The sequence below is a fragment of the Neolamprologus brichardi genome, chromosome 5 (assembly GCF_056152115.1).
Source record: "Neolamprologus brichardi isolate AB-2024 chromosome 5, ASM5615211v1, whole genome shotgun sequence".
In the NCBI taxonomy this organism is placed as follows: domain Eukaryota; kingdom Metazoa; phylum Chordata; class Actinopteri; order Cichliformes; family Cichlidae; genus Neolamprologus; species Neolamprologus brichardi.
This window is the reverse complement of record NC_142108.1, coordinates 32,551,408-32,573,574: the sequence shown is the minus strand read 5'-3', so window position 1 is coordinate 32,573,574 and position 22,167 is coordinate 32,551,408. Positions and strand designations below refer to the sequence as shown.

The window sequence follows — 22,167 nt, the reverse complement described above, 5'->3', positions numbered from 1 at the left end:
CATAGGACGGAGGAAGAAATGAAGGCTTTCCTGAGGAATCCTAATTACATCCAAGTGAAGAGCAGGAGCAGCAAAATGTTGATAAAAACATTAAGGTGGTCTGAAAGACCATATTCTATTCTGTTTTTGATGGAGCAGAGTTTTTACCTCCCGAATTATTCCGTCTCATTAGCGAAGCTGCAGTAGAGAAATAAAGATTAATATTGCGACCATCATTTCTGCTGCCAGATCAGACTACAGTTCTCGTTATCTGTGCAGCTGAACCAGCAGTAGAGCTGCTGAAAATAGACTCCAGCCCACAGTTGGGTCAACAAAGTATGAGCCAAATGAATGAAACCCGATGAAGGAGTGGCAGGAGTTTCAGAGGGGAACGTGGGACACTCGAAGTGGCTGAACTTCTAGTTCAAACTCGCTAAGAGTGCGTTGGTCTGCAGGAGTCCAGGGGGAAAATGTTATCTTCTTTTCAATGTTTCTACAAATAAGCTCCATCTAAGTGACTTATGTGGTGAAAATATGTTGAATACACACTAACTGCTGGCAGCCATTATCAGAACACTACTTTTAAATATAGTATTAAATAGCTGATGAGGAAGACTCAGACTTTGAAGGGTCAAAGTTTCTCCATGTGGAGCCAACACCCATGCTCATGGCCTTACACTGTACATTAGTGTTGATCTGTTGGTCTAATCTGAAGGCTGGACCGTCCCATTTCACAGCCTCGCACTTCCGGCTTTCTCGGTCTTTGAAGGACCCGGCCCACGTAGACCGCAAAGACCGGGTCCTCCGAAGGATGCAGCCGACGTTTTGGGACACAGCTTGAGGCTGATTCAAAGGACCATTAATTCTGCAGTTTTTTAGATTTTAAGATTAAAAATTTGACACATAATGTAATTTAACATTGTTAATAATCTCTGTCTCTCTTCCACAGCATGTCTTTATCCTGTCTTCCTTCTCTCGCCCCTACCAATCACAGCAGATGGCCCCGCCCCTCCCTGAGCCTGGTTCTGCTGGAGGTTTCTTCCTGTTAAAAGGGAGTTTTTCCTTCCCACTGTCGCCAAAGTGGTATTTCATAGGGGGTCATATGATTGTTGGGTTTTTCTCTATGTATTATTGGAGGGTCTACCTTACAATATAAAGCGCCTTGAGGCGACTGTTGCTGTGATTGGCGCTGTATCAATAAAATAGAATAGAATTGAATTTAGTATACAGTAAGCACTTATTTCTTACACACCTTCTACATAAATAAGTAAACTGATATCAAGAGGATTTAGGCTTCAATACTCTGCTGTAGTTCTGTAATATGTGAATATGAATCTTACAACCACACGTCCACTTTCTGAGAGGTGTAGCTGACATAAGTCAGACGTGAACCACCATCGTGCTGTATCACGCAGCTCGTTTACAGCCATGACTGATGTTATTCTACGTTAGCAGGTGAGACTTTGGTCACATTAGGAGCTGAAACACGCTATCAGCTTCTGCTTCTGATCACTTCAACATGCTGACCCGCACATGAACGGGGAAACGCTAATGTGGTGTGGACTGATGGGGAGCCACTGATCGCTGTGGTTTGTGCAGCATGAGTGAAGTGGTGTGTGTGAACGTGTGTGTTAAAATGTGTGTGCAAAGTTTATGTACTCTTGTAGATTCAGACAGCTGTTTTACTGAGGTCTCAAAAGTATGCGAGGCAAAAATGTATTGTGTGGGTGTTTATGGTTTCAGGATTTCTAGAAGTCTCGACTCCTAGAAATCAGGAGCAATCGGGCACAAAAGACACAAAGACGTCAGTTTTGTTGACACAAACTTAGACACGATTGCTAATAATGTGTTCAGTGATGCAATCTACTTTGGCTTCAGTTTGAAGATGAAGCTGGATAAAGTCCAACTTGGGACTTTAACAGATTTCAGATCTGTATCAAGTCATCTGACATGTTATCAGCTCTTCTTTGATTGCATTGTCAGACTGGTTTGGTTGCCCATTTTCTGTATCTGGACCAAACATGACACCTTTGTTTACAAAGGTCTCATCGCCTTATTTCCTTCATACGTGTCAAAGTAAAATCCACATGAAAGCCAGGACGATGGGGTCCCAGCAGAACGTCTCACGATAACGAGATGATCAATGTTACTGATTTGTTATCGACTTCTTGGTGCTTTTGATGTTGTGGCTGATCATCAGCGACTGTTCCCCACAGTCTCACACACCCGCACTCTTGTTTGTCTGTTACTGTAAACATGCTCGATAATTGCTCTGCATGTTTTACTGCACAGTGCACGGTCCAAGTTCACCTCACAATGAAAAATGACAAAAATATTGTGTCTCCAAATATTTCGGCATCTCGCAGTAACAGCTGAGGACATATTTACGTCGCTGCGACGATTTGCTTGTATTTCAGATGTTGTCACTGATAAGCTGCTCGTCTTTTTTCCTGTCAGACTGCAACAGAATATGTTTTAGATATTGGTCTGTCTCAGGGGAAATCTCAGAAATATGCCACTGTTAAAGAGGCTGAAGCAGCAACATTTTGACATCATGTCTAGAAGCAGATCCAGTATGTAGCAGGAATGCTAAATCTGTCAGCTACCTCGTGTGCACTGCAAAAATTAATGTATATAAGCCTTCTCCAGTCTTTTTTTTTCTTCTCGCTGTCGTGTCCGGCAGTGTAGCAACCAGAACTGTTTTCTGAATGCCAAACAGATTCACTTTCACAAGTGGAGCATTACGGCATTTGTTATAATGGTGCACTTGACAGTCATATTTTATTACAATTATATTAGTATTTTTTATTTTGGATCATTACAACCATAACAGACAAGACTGGGGGGGGGAGAAGAAAAAAAAAGAAAGACCCAGCAACCACAGTGCAGGAGCCCACGGGGGGCTGCAGCACCGAGCACACAAAGCCTGATCCAACGACATCATCTGAACATGGAAAAATAAATACTTGACTTCCAAATACATAAAACTATAAACATGTGAATATACAGTGCTTATATATACAGTGCTTATTAAATGTATTAGACCACCTGTAATAAATACAAGAACACACAATGTGTTTGAAGTCTGTCAAAACCTCTTCTAACTATACTAAGAAAATAGCAAAATAAATCCACCTTTTTACCCAAACTTGTCATAAAATCAAGTAAAACCTTCAGTCAGAATTTCTTTTTTATGTAAATAACTGTAAGATAATCACTTTGTTTGATTTCAGGAACACTTGAAACTAGGGCTGCAACGATACCAATTTTTTCAAACCGATACGATACCGATACTTGGATCTGAGTACTTGCCGATACTGAGTACAAAAACCGATACTTCTACCACACACACACACACACACACTGCCCGTGGATTTTCTCTTGACATTTTTCATCGCTTTTCCAAAACCTGAGTTAAAGTTGGCTGTTCCACACTGCTGACATTTTGTTTAGCCTAGCTACAGCAGCCTCCAGTTTCTCTTTTTTATCTGGAGCCGCCAGTCTCACTCGCCTAACCCTGTGCCTGTTTAGCGCGGGATGTCCCCCTAGTGGCCAATCTAAAAAACTACAACAGAAATGACAAGCCACCCTCTGATTAATGAAATAAGTTGGTATCGGTTCATGGTATCGGTTAACTTTTACGAGTATGAGTACACACACATTTTACAGTATCGGCGCCGATACCTGATACCAGTATCGGTATCGGTGCATCCCTACTTGAAACAAAGATTTACACCCAAAATACTGAATTTTACTTTTTTTTTTTTTTTTTTTTTTTTTGCCTGTCCCATTTGGTTCTTTAGCCGTCAGAATTGTTGTCTGAAGACCAACAAGGATACCCAATGGATTTATTTTGCCAAATGGATCATCATGGCATTGCCGTATTGGTCCATTTGATCGACCTTTGTTTTTATTATTTATTTTATTTTATTTTCAGTTGTTACAGACGGGACAGACATGAGTGAGGGATAGGAAAGGGAGAAAGAAAGAGGAAGGAAAAGAAAAACAGAAGGGGAGAGGGACAGTGAGAAAGGGGGGAAGAAATTTACTTTTTAAAAATTTTACATTTTTATATGTAATTTATAACAGAAGTAGAATTTAAAATATTACATTTAATGTAATCTGATAAAAATTAAATTTACTTGATTGGTATACATCCAGCAAACCTATTTTTTCTTAATGATTATTTCCATAAATGAACATTTGAGTCGATATATTTCAGCTACATTTTCATTAAAAAATGGCTTTATTTTTATGAGGGCAAAGAAACATTTATTAATAGCTACTAGAAAAGCTCATCAGTCATACATATATATATGTTTTGACAAAATATAACGTTGGGATCCTGATGAGGTCATAGTATATAAAAGATAAACATAGTCTCCAGTTCTGATAGTAAAGTCAGCGCTGAAGTGCCTCAAACCCAGATTCATTTCTCTGACGCCAAAAGAAGTCTAGTTTTATAAAAGTGCATGGGAAAACTACCCTCAAGCTAACCTGATCTATGACCTCGGTGACTTTATAGGGTCAGCTGCTAGCTGGAGTCTTAATGAATACAATATGATGTTCCTTTTGCAAGCTGTGCTCTTTATTAGTGTTAGAAAGGAGGTTATATGAGGTTCGGCTACTTTGCGACATGTCTCTGTCATATGTCGTCAGTCTCACATGATCACTTGGCAGCTGCTTTTAAAGGTTGTGATGTGCTAACTTCACTATTGCAGAGTTGTTCCTCTACAGAAAAAAGAAATCCTGCCTCACTCTAAGAGGCTTCAATCCCTTCCTGTATTATTCTTGTTTCTTAACCAGTTTTGTTAACCGAGGTTTTATTAACTCGATTAACTCACAGCAGATGTTTTTGTTAATCAAATGTCCCCCAAAGGCCAATTCTGAGTCAGGACAAACCCTGTACAAGCATTCGATTGTAGAGAAAGTAGTCCTTTTAGCCTTTGTCTTTACTCAGAGTGATTTTAAATTGGTTTTATGATTAATTTCCACCTACACAGACGCTGACTGAACAAAACCATTTCCCACCTGTTCTTATCTCGCAGCCGGCTGATCTCTGAAGTTTGCAGTAACAGTTCCTTTTCCAGCTTGTTGGTGGACAGAGAATTCTCCAGAAGTTTTATCTCTATCTGAGATGTGTGGTTTAGGACCTGATGAGAAACAAAAACAGAGGATAAACTCACAAAAGTCTGTTTTTAGATGACAGGTTCACTGGCAGCTCCTTACCTTTGCTTCGACCACATGGAGCTTGCGTGTCTGCTCTGCTGTGTGCGTGAGCAGGTTCGTGCCGATTTCCAGCATCGTGGCCGTTTGGTTGTGAACGACATGCGACTGCATGTTGGCAACGTCACGCCTGTTGTTCTTCTGAAGGAAGTTCTCCAACTGCACTCAACGAAAGGGAAACACAAGGTGTCAGAGTTATATGAGAGGAAGATGAGAAGTAAAACTCTAAAGACACAAGCGACACAAAGAAATCCATCCAGTGCACATCCAGTCGTCACAGCGGAGTCATCCACCCAGAATCAAACAGACTGACTTCAAACTAAATGATTTTAATGACAACAGAGATCCCTTCAAGAATGAGGTGTGTTATAGTACAGCTGACCCTAGAGCAGTGGTGTCCAAACCCAGGCCTCGAGAGCTGGTGTCCTGCAGGCTTTAGATGGGTCCTCGATCCATCACAGCTGATTTAAATGGCTAAATAACCTCCTCAACATGTCTTGAAGTCCTCCAGAGGCCTGGGAATGAACTAATCATGTGATTCAGGTGTGTAGACCCAGGGTGAGATCTAAGACCTGCAGGACACCGGCCCTCGAGGCCTGGAGTTGGCCAAGCCTGCCCTAGAGTAACTTGTAGCATCTAAAATGAGTCTCTCAGAACCAAGACGACACTGAGCATCAAGATGAAAAGCCTCTGCTCGCCAAAAAGATCACTGGTGCCTTTCTGCAGTTTGCTGAAGTCATGTGAACAAGGCTGAACAATGTTTTGTGTGTAAATTAAATTAAAAGTTTCTGATTTGGAATGAGACGTGTTTGGAGGAAAAACACAGCATTCCAACATAAAACTGTATCCCACCAATAAAACATGGAGCTGTTAGTTGGATGCATTAAAACAGGCTTCTTGGCCAGAAACATGAGATCAGTGAGCCCAAACTCGGGAGCATAAGATAACTCTTTATTGCACAGTCATACTTCGTACAATAGTACAATGAAATTACAATATTGTGGGTCATACAGCAAGAGAACAACACGTCCTCTATCCTGCACGCTCTATAAACCTCTACCCTCCAACTACAAACCCTTCTAGTATTTCAAGTTTGTAGTGGTAATCAGCATGCTAACAGCTCAGGAAAAGCTTTAAGAAAAACAGCACACAGCATTCAAGCCAGTGACTCAGGACTGAGGCTGAAAAACTTCAGATCTCGCAAGAGTTGAATTCCAACAATGGCGGCAGCTACTTAGTTGTAATATTACTCTTTCTGGGTCACAAAATACACTTTTAAGATATTTTGAGGCGTGAATGTAGTTGTGTAAACGTCAGATACCTGCTCGGTTTACAAGACATCACATATTTGCAAAAGTGCTCTGACGTTTTCGGAGATCTGACACCCACTAGCTCGAAGCTAACGGGAGGTCGAGACCTACTACAGCCGGGAGGAACACCGCTTTCCCGGCACATCGTGCCTCAACCTCCCGGTCAGCTTCGAGCTGGCGGCCTCCGAAGAATGCGGCTAAAACTTTTGCGAGATCCCGAGTTTGTTTTGCGAGATCTCGCAAAAGTCCGTCTTAATTTTTTTTTCTCCCATGTCCCCTGCGGGGCTCCGTAACAAACCAACTAATAAAGGAAATTAAAATATTGGACTTTTTGTTTATTTAAGAAAAGGATCCGATATTATTATTATCTGTGAGGGTAACCGTTTAAGAGCCTTTGTTTTTATTACTTGGCGTGATCCACTTTTAGTCCTTTAGCCCAGAAAACATTCACGATGTTGGCGAGTGTCCTCCCATAAACACTTCACTTTTGTCTTTTCACAACATTTCTGAAAGACTTTAACTTGGACTTAGTCGTGGACGACTTGTTTATTTTTGCTGTTGATTTGCTCTTCGGGGACACTGATGGGGAAACTGCCATTTTTGGTGTTATCCCAGTATCCTATTCAGTATTTGCTGAGTGTCTGTCTCAGCTACAACCACTGGGATTCATCATCTGGAACCCACGAGTGTTCATACAGGTGCAGGGCAATGCATGGATAAAAAGACACAGAGCCAATAAAACAGAAAAGACGAGTATGTGATGAAAAGCTAATGAGCAAGTTTGACGTCACGGCTAAAATAAAATGACTTGTGCTGAGTCTTTCCACAGATCAGCAGTGAGTTGTTTTATTCTGGAAAACCACCCACTCAGTGTATCAAGTTCACCAAATCAAACATGTTAATAAAACATGTCAGGGGGTCTGGTATATAAAGACGCAGGACTCTCCATCTCTGGGAATATCAACCCATGCCAGCTCGCACTGCCATGCTGTAATCTTCAACCCCGACAAATAAATAATCTATCCATCCAGCCATCCATTCGTGCCTCAGTCTCCACGTCCTCAGGATATCAGTGCCACTGAGAAGAAGGAGTTGATAAATATACCGCTGGACCAACAAACAGATTGGTCCCAGTGGGACGGCCAGTAACCAGCGGAGCAAAGTTCAGGCCAGAGTGCCCAGAGCACATTTGGCTCTGGTGTAGATCACTTTTCTTGCAGGGGTCTCGTTGCAAAACCTAATTTGTTTTTCCCAATAGTGACATTTCTCAAAGGTTTAACTAGTGTTTAAAGTTAGTTGTGGTTTGGCATCATTGTTTCTTTTGTGTTTCATTATCACATTTTTGCACAGATATTTTTAAAAAACGTGTTTGGAGAGAAAACAGATTTACTTATTTATTTACCTAAACTGAAAATCAGCTTGATGCTCCGTCTTGAAAAGCACGAATGTCTGTATTTCCCTAAAAAATCAAGAAATGAATCGCAGGGATAATCTCATGTGTTCGAGTCAATACATCAGCATACACGAGCATCGTGTGCACGTGATTGGGTCGAGCACATGGACAAAATCTATGAACATGGGTTTAAGCAATGCCAGGATTTCAAGAAATGATTAAAAAAACATGAACCCTGATCAAAATTAGACTTTAGATCAAACTAAATTTACTAGTTTTTGATATAATCAGTGTTGGGAAGGTTACTTTTAAAATGTATTCCATTACAGATTACAGAATACATGCCCCAAAATGTATTCTGTAACGTATATTATAACGTATATTATCATGCATTTTACAACCACATGAATGTACAATTGCTGTGTGATTTATTACTATTATTGAAGGTCCGCGGCTCCGAACCGTAGTAAAGGGACCTCTGGCTAATACGGTGGGTTCTGTGTCGGCTCGTAGCCGAAAACTAGCTTTACTTTGTTGTCTGGGTCAACTTTGCTAGCAGAGACAGAGAGAGGCGTTGAAAGGCTGCTCCAACAGAACTTATTGTTTTTGGAGGAAAACACGAACACGGTGTACAGTCGAGTCTTAATAGCTTACTTACAACTGGGCTCGTCAGGCTCTCTTCTTGGCTGCAGTGGTTATTATTATATTTACATGCTTCCAGCTCCCGTTTTTGCTCGATGACAGCTCGTACTTTTCCTTTTTCTCCCTCCCTCGCTCACAGACACATAACGTGTATGGCAGTCCATTCTCCCTGCAGCACGGACTACACTGCCCATGATGCTACATTCTTTAGAGCTATACCGGTAGCATTCTGCCTATTAGCTTAGCACAACAACAACAAAAAGGCCTCTCTCACCCAGGAAACACGCAGAGAGAGAGCGTCACTCTGTAACCATGGCAACCGTAACGCTGCCACCTGGAACAACAGAACGTAGCTGTCAAACAAAACCCAAACAGTCCTGACCCGCCACAATATGAAACAGGGAAGTACCGCCGTGTAATCCATTTATTTCAACAAAGTAACTGTATTCTAAATACCACCTTTTTAAACGGTAACTGTAACGGAATACAGTTACTCATATTTTGTATTTTAAATACGTAACGGCGGTACATGTATTCCGTTACTCCCCAACACTGGATATAATGATAAACAAATGCCAACAAAAGACAAGTTGGAGACACCAGTTCCATTGGCTAAAGTACTATTAATCCTAAAATGAGACCAGTATCACCAGGCAGAGCATGGATAGGACTGTAGTGTAAGTGATTACATTTCCTTAAAGACTTTCCTGAAATCAGTTTAATGTAATTTATTTAAGTATTTGTGCTATTTTTCTTCATCTGTTCCACAGTATTTCATAAATATTGCACTCCATGCTGTTTATCTTAAAGCTTTAGTTACCTATTATCAGACCTTTCGGATCATCATTTTAATATTTGCATCACCCCTTTTCATTAAAACATGTGTATGCATGTATGACAAATATTATGATGTCCTATGGATCCCTCCCCACCTTTCATAACCCAGACTATGCCCCTGATTATGTGTCAATAATACATTTTCTTTCATTTTAAATACTCTCCATAATGGAAAATTGTTCCTTCCTGATGCTGCCAACGAGTTCATGTGTAAAAGTGCTTCAGACTCTGGCTTTAACTCACTTGTTATGACTGCTAAACACTGACAGGTGATTCATTTTTAATAAGTACCGCCTGATTTTCAGCAATGCTATGCACTTTTATTCCCATCAGCTGCCGATGTTATCCTGGTTGATTGACCTTATCATGTTCATCATTCTTCACGCGTGCTGACGGCACTATTACTCATTTTCACTAACCAATTAAAGTGATTCCAGTGCTATTATGTTTAGTCTGCTTCAATTCGGATTCAGATTGAACAAGCATCGCTCTGTTCAATCAGAAAATGATTTTACAAGTGGGGAGATGCCTATCGGAGCGGTCCCAAATTCGAACGGCCTTTCTTAGGGACTTTTGTGTGAGCGAGTAAATCGAGCTAACCTGGACTAAAGAGAGAGGGGAAAAATCTGATGCTTTGTCTCAGCGAGAACTTAATCAAATAATCAGCAAAGGAGAAAATAGCTGGAATGAGCCGGTTCATTTCTCCCTGCTGCTCGGCTTCCTGAGATGCCGTGCAGATAAAAGTTTGATGAAAGCCAAAACCTCCACCTGGCTGCTGCGCAGTCCAACCAGCAGAGCCAGAGAGGTGGAAACAGACACAGTATGGATAGAAATATGCAGCTTATGTGTGAGAGCGCGACTAAATGCTCTTGAGATTTAAAATTAGTTCTCGGTTTTGTTCAGTCCCCAGAGACAGATCATGCTGACTTCCTGTGTGAAGATACAACCACACGCAAAATAGTACTTCCTTTTAAGACTCACTAAAACTGGCATATATTTATAAAAACAGTCACACACACAAACACAATTAGCTCTGCGCTCACAATTACACACTACGCAAGCAGAGCCTGACCAGCGAGCCCTGGGATTACACACACAACCCCACGTATGGAGGGCTGGTTTCTGAGACGCTAACTCAAACCACATGTTGGCTTTGCTGTGATCTGGCCCTCTGGGTGACTTCACAGGGGACAGGGGGGAGAAGAGTGGGTGGGTGGGGGCTGGGGTGGGGTCGCCAAACAGCCTCGATTACACTGACGCACAGGCAAGTAGCACCGATAGCGATCTGGGGTAACAAGTGCACCGTGTGTCGCTGGAGTGTGTCGGGGTGTGAGTTGGCAGCTGAGGATGCGAAGGTGCGCTGAGGGACTGAAACATGGCTGCAGCTCTGTGTTTATCTTTAGTGCCAAAGAAGGAAGCAGTGCGACGTTTGAGTGCAGTGAAATGTGAAGTTTGGAGGTCAGCTCGCCATCAAAAACGAGGGTTTAAGTCCTGTTTCTCAACAGTTCCTTTCCCCATGACCACAATCGTTTTAAGCTTGAGTGATTCACCGAATAACCCCGAAAAACTTCTGTTAAGCAAATATTTGACATTGAATGATCACTTGAATGTCCAGTCAAGGCGTTTAGTTGACATCGCTCGCTGGTTTCTGTTTATAAGGAGGAAGATTTTCTTTGCAAAGCAGAATTTTTGTTTGAGGTCACGGATGGAAAGCTGTGCTGACCAGCCTGAAAGCTAAATCAGACTGCAGGTGCCAGTGGGTAGCAAAATGACGATATTATCAAGTGTAAATGTGGAAATATTACCAGCATGTCAGCACAGAAATTCACGAGTGCAGGAAAAGAATAAAAGTTTTCTATAGAAGTGACTGTAAACCCTGTGCAAACATAGACACTCACACAAAAAGCAACAGGAGACATTTAGATAATTAACTTTAGTGTTTGTTTGTCATCCACGACTGCAGCGCAGATGGCTCTCCCCATCTATTAGCCTACATAATGATATATTTTGACTTGGACAAACATGAGTTCGATCCAGCTGAACAGGAGATAAGAAAGGCACACTTGCAGATCGTGTTATATTATTGCAGCGTGCCTGTAAGTATTAGAGCAGCCAGATGTTTTGGCTGAAAATCAGAACTTTATAAACCGGCAGAACGAGCCAACAGCCTCAGGCTTCATATCTGAGCACTGCTGCACTGTAGGCAAATATATCTGCCTGCGTGGTACCCGACCTTTGCTCTCTCCTCTTTTTGTGCACTCGCCAACTTTTGTTCTTTCCCCTCTGTGCTCTCTGTGCGTGCCTCGTGCATGAACTCGACTCCAGGGTCTCATGTGCAGAGGATCATAATCAGGATACTTCATCACTTTTTGTTTAGATAACTGCATAACATTTATAAATGTAAATAAACTCTCTTTATTTGTGAAGATCTGTGCAGTGATGAGTTGTTTCAGTGGTTGTGCCCGAGGTGTGACACCTGCTAATGCTGGTCTTTCTGATACAGACAGGAATCCCTAAAGGTAGTCTGGACACAATTTCATTTCCTTATGAAGCTCCACAGTGTCGGGACACAACGCAGATAAGCACAAAAAATCAGATTAGGACTTAGCGGGGGGCAAAGCAAAGAATTTAAAAATATAGTTACATGATAAAGTTAGAAACTGTAATTGCTGTTGAGAGGAAACCAAGTTTTTCCTGCATGTGCGGCAAAAGTTGACAGTTTAACACACTTTATGGACCATATTTCATTTTGTAAACAGGTTTGCTTTACCTCCAAGCCTTCAGCATGAAAGCCATCAACGCAAAGAGACATTTGGTCAAGATAGCTCTATTCAATGTGTTTCGTTGCCTTTCCAGAACCTCGCACCATCAAACAACTGAATACTATAAAATCTGATAAATATTCTTATTTCGTCACTAAAAGGAAAACAGAACAGCCAGTCAGGATCTTCTGCAGACCTCTGAGGTAGCTGCAATATAAACTATTCAAATATTTCTACTTTGCACTACGACATTGTAGTTTTATTTTTACACAAATGCACATGTGAAAATTATGTGACAGTAATAATAACATTGTGGTAGGATTCAATATTCAATTCAATAATATGCATTATGCATATGGTATAAAATAATAATATTGATATGAATTTAAATGAGAAAAATGTCAAATATGTTTGAGATTTAAAGAAGCACGTGTTTGTTAGAGGAATTTAACCGGAACCAAAGCTATATTTTTGTTATTTTAATATTTAGTAAGTAAAATCATGTCTTTGTTTATGAGGCGTTGGTTGGCTCTGTGCTGTGCCGCAGCGTCACTTCAGTTTGAGTCTGGAGTCTGTGCTCGGATCCAAAGACATGCGTGTTAGGTTATCTGGAGATTTTACATTGTAAATTGAGTGTAATTGGTCTGTGCTGGTCCTTCTGATGTACTGGTGACCATGATGACCCCACCTCTCACTCTAACAGCCCCATTCCCAGCTTTTAGGATAAATCAAGTATTCCTTGTTGTCTTTAGCTTAGACACCAGCCTCCCCTCATAACCCTGCAGTGGATCAGAAAACTGATGAATAGATGGAAATTATTTACCTCAGTAAAGAGGAAATAATAAAATAATGCATTCTTTTATTTACTTTATATTTATTCTGTTTGGCATCTTTTAATTTTTTCACATGCACCTCTTTTCCTTTTCTTTCTTGTAGCTCAGTCTGAGGTTGCAGTTATGTTTTATTATTCTGTATTTCTCATTTACACCACACATGTGTCAGTCAGCTCATGCACCCAGACTGGAAACTGCTTTCAGTCAGCTCCTATTACTTTTAAATGTGCGATATAACTAACAGACTTGACTTTACTGTACGTGGACCCGTGGTGATTATTGCTGTCACGCCCTAAAGGCACATTTTGAGTCGTGTTCTTGTAAAAGCGGAGCTGTGAAAGCTACCACATGATGAAACCTTCAGACTCACTACATGCCTCGTTAATGTGTTTTCCATTGAATTCATGCGCCTCGTGTGTCCCACTAACCACACGCACTTTAAGGCATTCCCGTCTTCCTGTCAGTTGCTAATCATCTGTAAGTGCTGTCGTGTTTTTTCACCTGTCCGAAGCTGTAAAAACCACAACGTGCTGTTTTCATTCCCCACGCCTCATATGTTCCATCTTTAGCACATCTCCTGACAGGTGCTTTCAAAAACACCCGAGCAGCAAGAAGATGCTTTGCACATGGTCCTCTAAGGGAATATACAATAACACCCTCACGATTGCAGGATTGGTAGGTTATAAAGTGTGACTTTTACAATTGGACTTAATAATTTGAAGAGCCCCTTAACATGAAGTTGAAACTTCACCGCGTCCCTGACACAAATTTAAAAACACATCTGACCCCTGATTTGAACCTTGCAGTTCATCCAGACTTCACAGACCAGTTCATTGCTCCACTTTCATCCCTGCACCTACACTTCCTGATAACAGCTCCTGACCTTTATAAGCCAATACTTCAGTCAGTGGCAGGTAGGGATGGGTATCGTTTAGGTTTTATCCGATATCGGTGCCAAACCGGTACTTTTGAAACGGTGCCGGTGCTCAAACCGGTGCTTAAAGAATCAAGAACACAAAATTGGTCCAAAAACCTCTCATGTTCAGCTGTTTTTTGTAAAAAGATAACAATGTTGGCCTTTTCTGCAGCTATGGGGCATATATGGTATCACTCTTGGCTGGAAGCAGCTTAAACAATGGAAAAAACACAAACTTTGTCCAAAAACCTCTCATGTTTAACTGTTTTCCACTTTTTCTTTGGTCATTTTAGCCTTTTTGTCCAGGGTGAAGGGAGTATCTGCCATCAAACAAGAAGACAGCCACATGTAGCTATGATGATGTTTGCTAGTTCACCTTACATGCATTAATTTAATAACGTGGTTAGCCTACTCAACGTAAATTACACACGAACAACATTAAGCTACTCACGCAGAGACGAACGGCTGCTGCTGCATCATCATCCTCATCATTTCTGCTACACTGGCAGGGCTAGGGGCCAGGACTCTCCTCTTCGGGTTTTTGGGGGATGTTGCAAACTCCGGGTCTGATAACAGGCACCACACCCGCAGTAGATGTGCTCGGTGTGAGGTCTCGCAGCAAGAGATCAAATACGGCGCATTTTTCGGCTTTTAAAAAAAACGCTATGCGTCGCCAGGTGTTTCATCAGATTCGAGGTGTTACCTCCTTTGACAGTATCACAGTATCAGCTTAAAGCACTTGTTGCAGCTGCTGAGTTTGCATCTTTTGCTGTGAAGTACAGCCAGACTTTGACCGCTTCGCCTTGGGCATTTTTAATCTGTAGCTCTGCTCTAAAAGAACGTACGTACCTGGACCCGCCTACTATCCTCGGAAACGTAAAATGATTGGCTAGAATCCAAAGTGTGTCACAGCTCAGGAAAAAAAGCACCGAAATGTGCGCTGCTTTTCGGTCTGGTTACTACCGTTTATGTCAGAACCGGCGCCATCATGGCACCGGAAACCGGTACCCATACCTAGTGGCAGAAACGTCACAGGTCTCCACATCCACATTCTCCACTGACACGAAAGCAAAATATACAAACATAAAAATGTTTTAGAATGTCTGCAAACCTCCACATACTTCATTTAGGACATCTTCTTCATCCCTAAGAACCTTTTTGGTATTTGTTGTTGGTCCCTAGGAGATAACGGTCCTCTTTTTGAGACTGAAAAGGTCTGTGTTAGGAAGACGGAGGAATGAGGGTGGTTCACAGGCTGCCTTAGTCCTGTTTGCAACAATAACTTTGTATACTGCAAAACAAACCACCACCAAAGGACATCTGAGGATAAAAAGACAATGAGCAACTTGTCTTGAGGAACTTGTCTTTAAACAAAACAAAGGAGTCTGAGTTTTGGAATCATGTAGTTCACCAGCTGAACTCATTTTTAGGCTCAACCATGTTTTTAGTAGACAAAGGTGAAGGAATTAGACATGGATTGAGCTCCAGTTTGGGAAAAAGCCTCGGATGGGACTGGCGGCGGCTCCCGGGCCTGACACAGCCCCATTTACTAATGAGGAAGGGTGGGGCATGAAAACAAGAAGCTGGTAGAACTGGGGGAACTGGTGTATGTGAATGTTATGTGTTTGGGGTGCTTATCGTTGTTACTGGGTGCATTCAGGTCTTTATTACTGTGTTTCTGACACGTATTGTGCTCAGTGGCATTCCAGCTAGAATAATTTAGTTAATGATGATTCCCATGAGTGACGCTCATGCAGGCACTGGACGGGACAGCTTGGGGGTCCTGTGTGTTTGAGTGCACAGACAGCCTGCAGAGTGCAGCCACGCTGAACCAAAGTGCTTGTGTTTGTGTATTTGCAGAGCAAATGAACAAGTAAAGAGAAACGATTCCAATCTCATGCACGCCTGGAAGTGTCATTTTGTCCAAGTGTGTTTTGAGGCCCCGCTCCTGAAATTCAGATACTTTATCGCCAAAAAATTAAATGATCTCTAAAGCATGTCTGAGCACTCCGAGATTTTTGGCCACCTACATATCCAAGGTGGGACTCCTCATGTGCTTTCAGGCCCCAAAATATCAGACTTCAGCTTTATCTCTAGTTAAAGTCAAGATTTGTTGTGTAATCAGGTGGGATGCAAATGATGCTGTCATTTTCAAGTCAGTACTTCTGTTTGCAGACACACCTGGAAACACCAAACTATTCTGTTAATGTCTTTATAGTGTAACCGGTGTGATTCTGCGTTGTGTCTGATAAAAAAGGTAAAAGAAAGAAAAACCTCCAAGTAAATAATTTGCCCACTCCAGCTCCTACGACCAAATACAAACAGTGGGGAAGAGGGTTAGCTCAACCCACCACAACTTCCAAGCTAGCGAGGAGTATATATTCATGCTAGCATTTATGGCGCCTAAAACACATTTATGATACACACATACTACACACTTGTAACATCTAACAAAAACAGGCTTAATAATGACAATAATTGAACTAAAATCGCAATCAGAAACATCAGGGTGGCTAAATATGCATTATATGTGTGTTTTAAAGTGTTAGGAAAGAAATTATACCAACCTCTCCCACAGGGGAATTGTAGAAAAGGGGAGAGGCAAAAGGGGTACACTGTATTTATAGGATTGCACCAAAGAAGAAGAAGAAAAGAATGAGAAGGGGCTCTAACTGATAATGAACATAAGTACAGGCTTGGAGGTCCTAAAAGTCAGGTATAAAAGGAACGGTTTGGGGGTTTAGGACACATTTTGTGTAATTATAACAATGTGATTCATGACCCTGTTACAATAGCATCTGTATGAGTGATATCCCCGAGCATCTGAAGAGAACTTTTATCACGGGTAAAAATGAGAGATTAAGTCTAAAGGGACATGAATACCCCGCTAATCATACTTCATAGTCCAGGCCCAGGTGACTACAGGAGGGGGAAAGGTGGATTTACAGCTAAGTTACTAAGAATGAGAGCGTATATTCATTCCTCTCATTCACTGTGGTTTCTTTTACATCTGACGTGGACCTCACAGTTGCTTTGGTACCAGGCAAAGAGTGCAATGGAAAAATCTCCAGGGGACGACAATTCACTTGAGGCCTTTTTAACAAACTGTTATGTGTTTGTGTTGGCTGTCTGCAAAATGTGTCAGGCCTTGGAGGGAATGTATGTCCCTCCACAATCCCATCAAACACATTTAGACACTTGTCTAAATGTGTTTGATGGGATCGTCAGCAGTTTTTAAATCACTCAAACTTTGTCCAACAATGTCTTTAAGTGACTCTTCTGTTGCACTGACATCTTTGTTAGAGCGGACATTTATGGATGTGCTCGACACACACAGTTCATGTTCCAGCGCTCAGTTTGTAGAGAAGGAAACTGAATGAGAAACAGATGCATTTTTAACTTTCGTTTTCTCTACTCAAGCCTGAGTGTCTTTTAATCCTTTTCATGGGAAGTCTAAAATTATGAAAGAGGTAGGAGTGGGAAAGTGGTGATGTGGGGCCAGATTAGTTATTTTGAATCTTGTTCCCACAGGACACCAACAGAAAGACTGCAGCAGGCATGGGACAAACACATACAGCAGATTCTGGTGCAGTGATGCCCAGTAATGTCTTTAGGCTACAGTTGGAACCATTTTTTATGCGAGGATTATTTATGCAAATGTTTTTCTTCGATGTCAAACACCCCAAAAAAGACCACTGTCATCTCATGGACCAATTTCTTACACACATATATATTTCACCAGAAACAAGTTTACAGCTTTCCCCGTCATGTTCAGCTCTTTGTGCATCTCTGACATGCTTCCAGCTCAGCTGTGCTTCACCACGGACCTCAAAGTTGCACAAAAACACATTCTGTGTCACACTGACTCAACATGTTCATGTTGTGAGTCATCACAGGTTTAGAGCTCATGTAATTCGCTGGAAGGAACAAACCGGTCGGTTTTTTTCACGGGGATGTGAGAGACTCTCACCACAGGCTTTTACTGCTGCATCCAATCCTGACTGCTCTACTCTACACTAGTTCATCCCCATGACTTTGACTTCTACAATGTCTTATACAATTCATGATAAAGGGTCACCATTTTGGCACAAGTTAGAGGATCCTACATGCACCAAAGATAAGCAAGAGCAAGGTGCTCAGAACAGGAGTGTTCTTAAACTAGCAGCACAGATGTCCAAGCAGACGGTGAGCACCATCGTGCAGTCATGCAACAAAACAAGAATAAAGGTGTGTTCAAACCAAGGTTATTATCGTTAATGAAAACTAACGAAATAACGAAAACTAGAAGTGAAAAAACATTTTCGTTAACGGAAATAAAAATAAAAACAAAAAAAGGAAAACTAACTAAAACTGTAATGAGTGTTCACAAAACTAACTAAAATTAACTGAATTTATAGTAAAAATGTGTTTAGTTTTCATTGATGTGTGCGTGTCATACAATAGTCAAGGGTGAAAATGAAGTTTAGTTTCCAGATTTTTTTCTTGCTGTGTCTCATTATGCCAGCAGGTGGCAGCACGTTAGTCGAGTCGTCTGTGTTGCTGCTCCGTCCACGCGCAGAAAAGTGTCAGGAAAAGTCAGAAGAAAGCGCCAGAGTCCAATTTGGGATTACTTTGAATATGACTGTGTTTTGGATAAAGCAAGTGTCTTGTAGTGGAAACAGACAAATTATGAGGGACATTTCTAAAGGGAAAAAAATCCCACAAACCTTAAAGTGCACTTGAAAAGCTCACACAAGAAGGCTAACCTAGCTTAGCTTGAGAAGGTAAGGGAGCACACTCAACCCTCATCCCCAGAAAACAGAAGCTAACCCCAGGCAAGGCAGCGTGATGCATCCCGAGACAACAGGACGGGGATATCTACACAACTGTGTGAGTCAATTACCTTCAAAAAGTTTATCAATTCACTTAAACCAAAATTACGAACACCCGGTGCTGCGAGAGTTAATAGTCTCATTGGGGCCAAGATATACATTTTATAGTTGCCTGGTATCAATGGTTGTTCATCTGCCTTTATTTATTTCTTTATTTAAAGAACCCATAGGTGGGAATGTGAGTTGTCTGTCTCTGCGTGTTAGCCCTGCGACAGACAGGCGACCTGTCCAGGGTGCAGTATGGTAGCTGGAATAGCAACATACCCAAGGATGAGCAGAATGACTGATATGATGAAACTGGGATTTTGTTACACTTAATTATTGCAAACACAACTAAAACTATAACTGAAACTAATCAAAACTAAACTGAAAGTAAGGATTTTCAAAAAAATAAAAACTAAACTAAACTAGCAAACAATTGGTAAAAACTAATTAAAACTGATATAAAATTGAAAATCTGAAGTCAAAACTAAATAAAAAATAAAAACTAATGAAAATTGCAAAACTATTAAAACCCTGGTTCAAACCCAAGTTTTCAAAACTGCATGCAAAACTGTAAACCATCGAATACACATCCATCCGAGCTGAAGACGTTTGCACGATGTGGTAGCGTCTCAGCCGATGTGATTCATACAAAAATGACGATGGCGATATTTGTCAGAAGCCAGAAATGATGCCATTCACTGAGACTACAACGTTCCCGTCTGTGCTAAATTTCATGGCAGTGTTTTAGTCTGAACGGGCAGGATGTCTCAATAGCCTTTAAATACAGCAAAAAATTCCAACATTAGTAACTTTTCTTAGAAAATAGACCACCAGTTACTTGGAATTTTTGTCATTGGAGATCAAATCGCAGCCAGGATAACTCACTGATGACTCCAGCTGCAAAACAAACACCCACATGACAGGAATAGATTAGAAAAGATAAGATAATAAGAAAGAAAACAAAAGAAAAGCTTCCCGTTTGACACGCAGTGCATCACAGCTCTGTGTCTGTGTAATGAAACCCTCCACTGTGTCACTAACCTAAATATTAGAGTTTAATGACCCTTTAACTGTCTGCTGTGTGTTACATCCACAGCACTGGAAATATGTCTGCGTGTGCAAAGTGAACGAGCGAGTGGGTGCATGTGAGTAAATCCATCTACAACATATACACACATGACCGTGCGTCTCAGTTAGCCTACCGGGTCAGCGCTACACCCCCGCAAACGAGCTACGACAAATATCTCAATCATCTCACCGCAATCTGGGCCAGATGGGCTAAGTCAACACAGCGATGTGTGTGCGCATGAAGTTGTGCAGATGTTAGTTTTTAAAGTGCGAGGGGACAGTAGAGCCTCAGCAAGCATGGCTGTGGACTCTGTAGAGGCTTCATGAAGCACAAGAATCTGCCAGGCCCGTCAGAGGGCAAAGACACAGCAGGGGAGAAACAAGAGGATTTTGCAGCTCCGCTTCGAGGCCAGAACCTGTCCTGCTGCGTGACTGTCTGGTTCATATATAAAGACAGTCCACAGGGGTTAATGCTCTGATGTAAAATAGAGGGTTTCAAAAGCAGCAGAAGAATGCAAACATAGAGTATAGTTATAGTTGAGCCCAGGTTGTGATGGCTGCAGGTAAGGTGTAGGAAAATAAATGAGCTACAGCAGCTGTTATTTCTGCACTCACACGTTAGCTAAACTGCACGGACAAGATGGACATCCGAGGCGCTGAAAGGCACGTCTGTAACATTACCTGCGTGTCCTAATCTATTTACTATCACAACAAATAAAGTCAGTGTTTAATATTAATGACCAGTGTTGTCACCGTCAGCGTGTATGAACAGATGGCGCTGGACGGGCGCCACTCGATGACGGACTTATTGCTGGATGATAGACGGCGTGGCTGATGTTAGTTTGATAAAGCAAGAAGAAAAGGGATTGTGGTTGTGGATGCTGCAATCCTCGGTGGAGACGGCAAACAATGGTGGAAAGAGTCGGGGAGCTGATCTGTGGTCGCAGGGTGTCAAACATGTGGCCCAGGAGCCACAGCAGGCCCACTGAAGGGTCCAGTTTGGGCCTCTTTAATGGCTGTAAGTCTGAAGTCAGTAACTATTGCAGGGTTTCTATTGAAGTACGCTGATATTCTTGTGTATGTCTGTCCTATGCACGATCTGATATCCTCGTGTTGGTGTTGTTCCCAGATCATCATACTAAAGGTTGTTCCAGGATCAACATTGCAAGTGACCAATCAGAATGTTGTGATGTCATACTTCTGCGACTTCGGGAAAAACCGGCGTAAAACAAAAAACTGTACTTAAGCTGCGAGAAACCACCTCTGTCCGCCGATCAACGAACCCTAACCCTGACCCTTTAATAAACGCTAAGCAGAATTGATATTGTCCTTGCAACATTGGAATTTCATAAATGCACGAATGGGTTGGTGCGCAAAAGAATAACGTCACAATAATGTGATTGGTCACTTGCAATGTTGAACCTGGAACAACATTTTCATGATGATCTGGGAACAACACCAACACGACGATATCAGATCATCCTCTGTCCTATAGTTTGGTGATTTACATATTGTCTTGGCAGGCAAATTGTTCGTCATTCGGTTTCAGGCAGAGACACAAACCCCCTTCCTGTTTGCATCAGGTTAGGCGTCCAGTCTTAAAACTCTGAAAATTCAAATATGCCTGAGCAGCTGAACATCGCTCTATTCTCGTCAGTAAAACACCACAGTGGAAATATCTGGCAAGTTTAAAGTATTTTTACAGTTGAAACGTAGAAAAACACCAATAATTTTGAGGTTTTCAAAAGTGCTGGCAGTGTTAATCTCGTTAAAATGACGTTGACACCACAACCGCAGTAATGAGGCAAATCTCCATTAGCAAGTTAACGCGGATCGCGCCGTGCGTGGGGCTGGACGGCGCTAACGCGTTAACGCGTTAACGAGCTAACCGCGCTAATGCATTGACGCCGTGCAGCCCCACCCGCGGGGCGATCTGCGTCATGTTCACCTGATTTGTAGGGTTTTCTAAAAAAATCTTGGCCATGGCCGAAGGGCAAAATTGACTCTTCAGAGATCAGATGGTGCTGTATGTAGCTGTAGTTTTATCTTTATTAACTCAAGGAACAGTACGAGTAATACTACAAAAATCTTTAGTTTTTCAACCAGTGACACAAAACCAGGAGAATCTCAGATAAACCTAAAATTAAAATCACAAATAAAACAGAAATAAATCCACAAAATAAACAAAAACATAGTGCGGTGTTTCTATCCCCTTTTCTATCTATATGATCAGCTCCAAAACAGTAAATATTTTGTAGACAGCAGGTAAACTTTTGGTTCATAAATCACATCTTCATGTGAATAATCAGCGCACACACATTCGAACATGATCTCTTTCTGGACAG

The 22,167-nt window shown here is 41.6% G+C and overlaps 1 protein-coding gene across 2 annotated transcripts in view; it reads right to left on the bottom strand.

Annotated features, from left to right (window-relative positions):
• The window catches only part of angpt4 (angiopoietin 4), an 81,412-nt gene that overhangs the window by 9,425 nt on the left and 49,820 nt on the right, over nucleotides 1–22,167 (bottom strand). For both annotated transcript variants that reach the window (XM_087841092.1, XM_087841093.1), the window contains exons 2-3: nucleotides 5,209–5,364; nucleotides 5,011–5,132 (exon numbers count right to left, since the gene is read on the bottom strand). In XM_087841092.1, coding sequence (XP_087697218.1) covers nucleotides 5,011–5,132; nucleotides 5,209–5,364 — 278 coding nt within the window. The remainder of the gene's footprint in view (nucleotides 1–5,010; nucleotides 5,133–5,208; nucleotides 5,365–22,167) is intronic.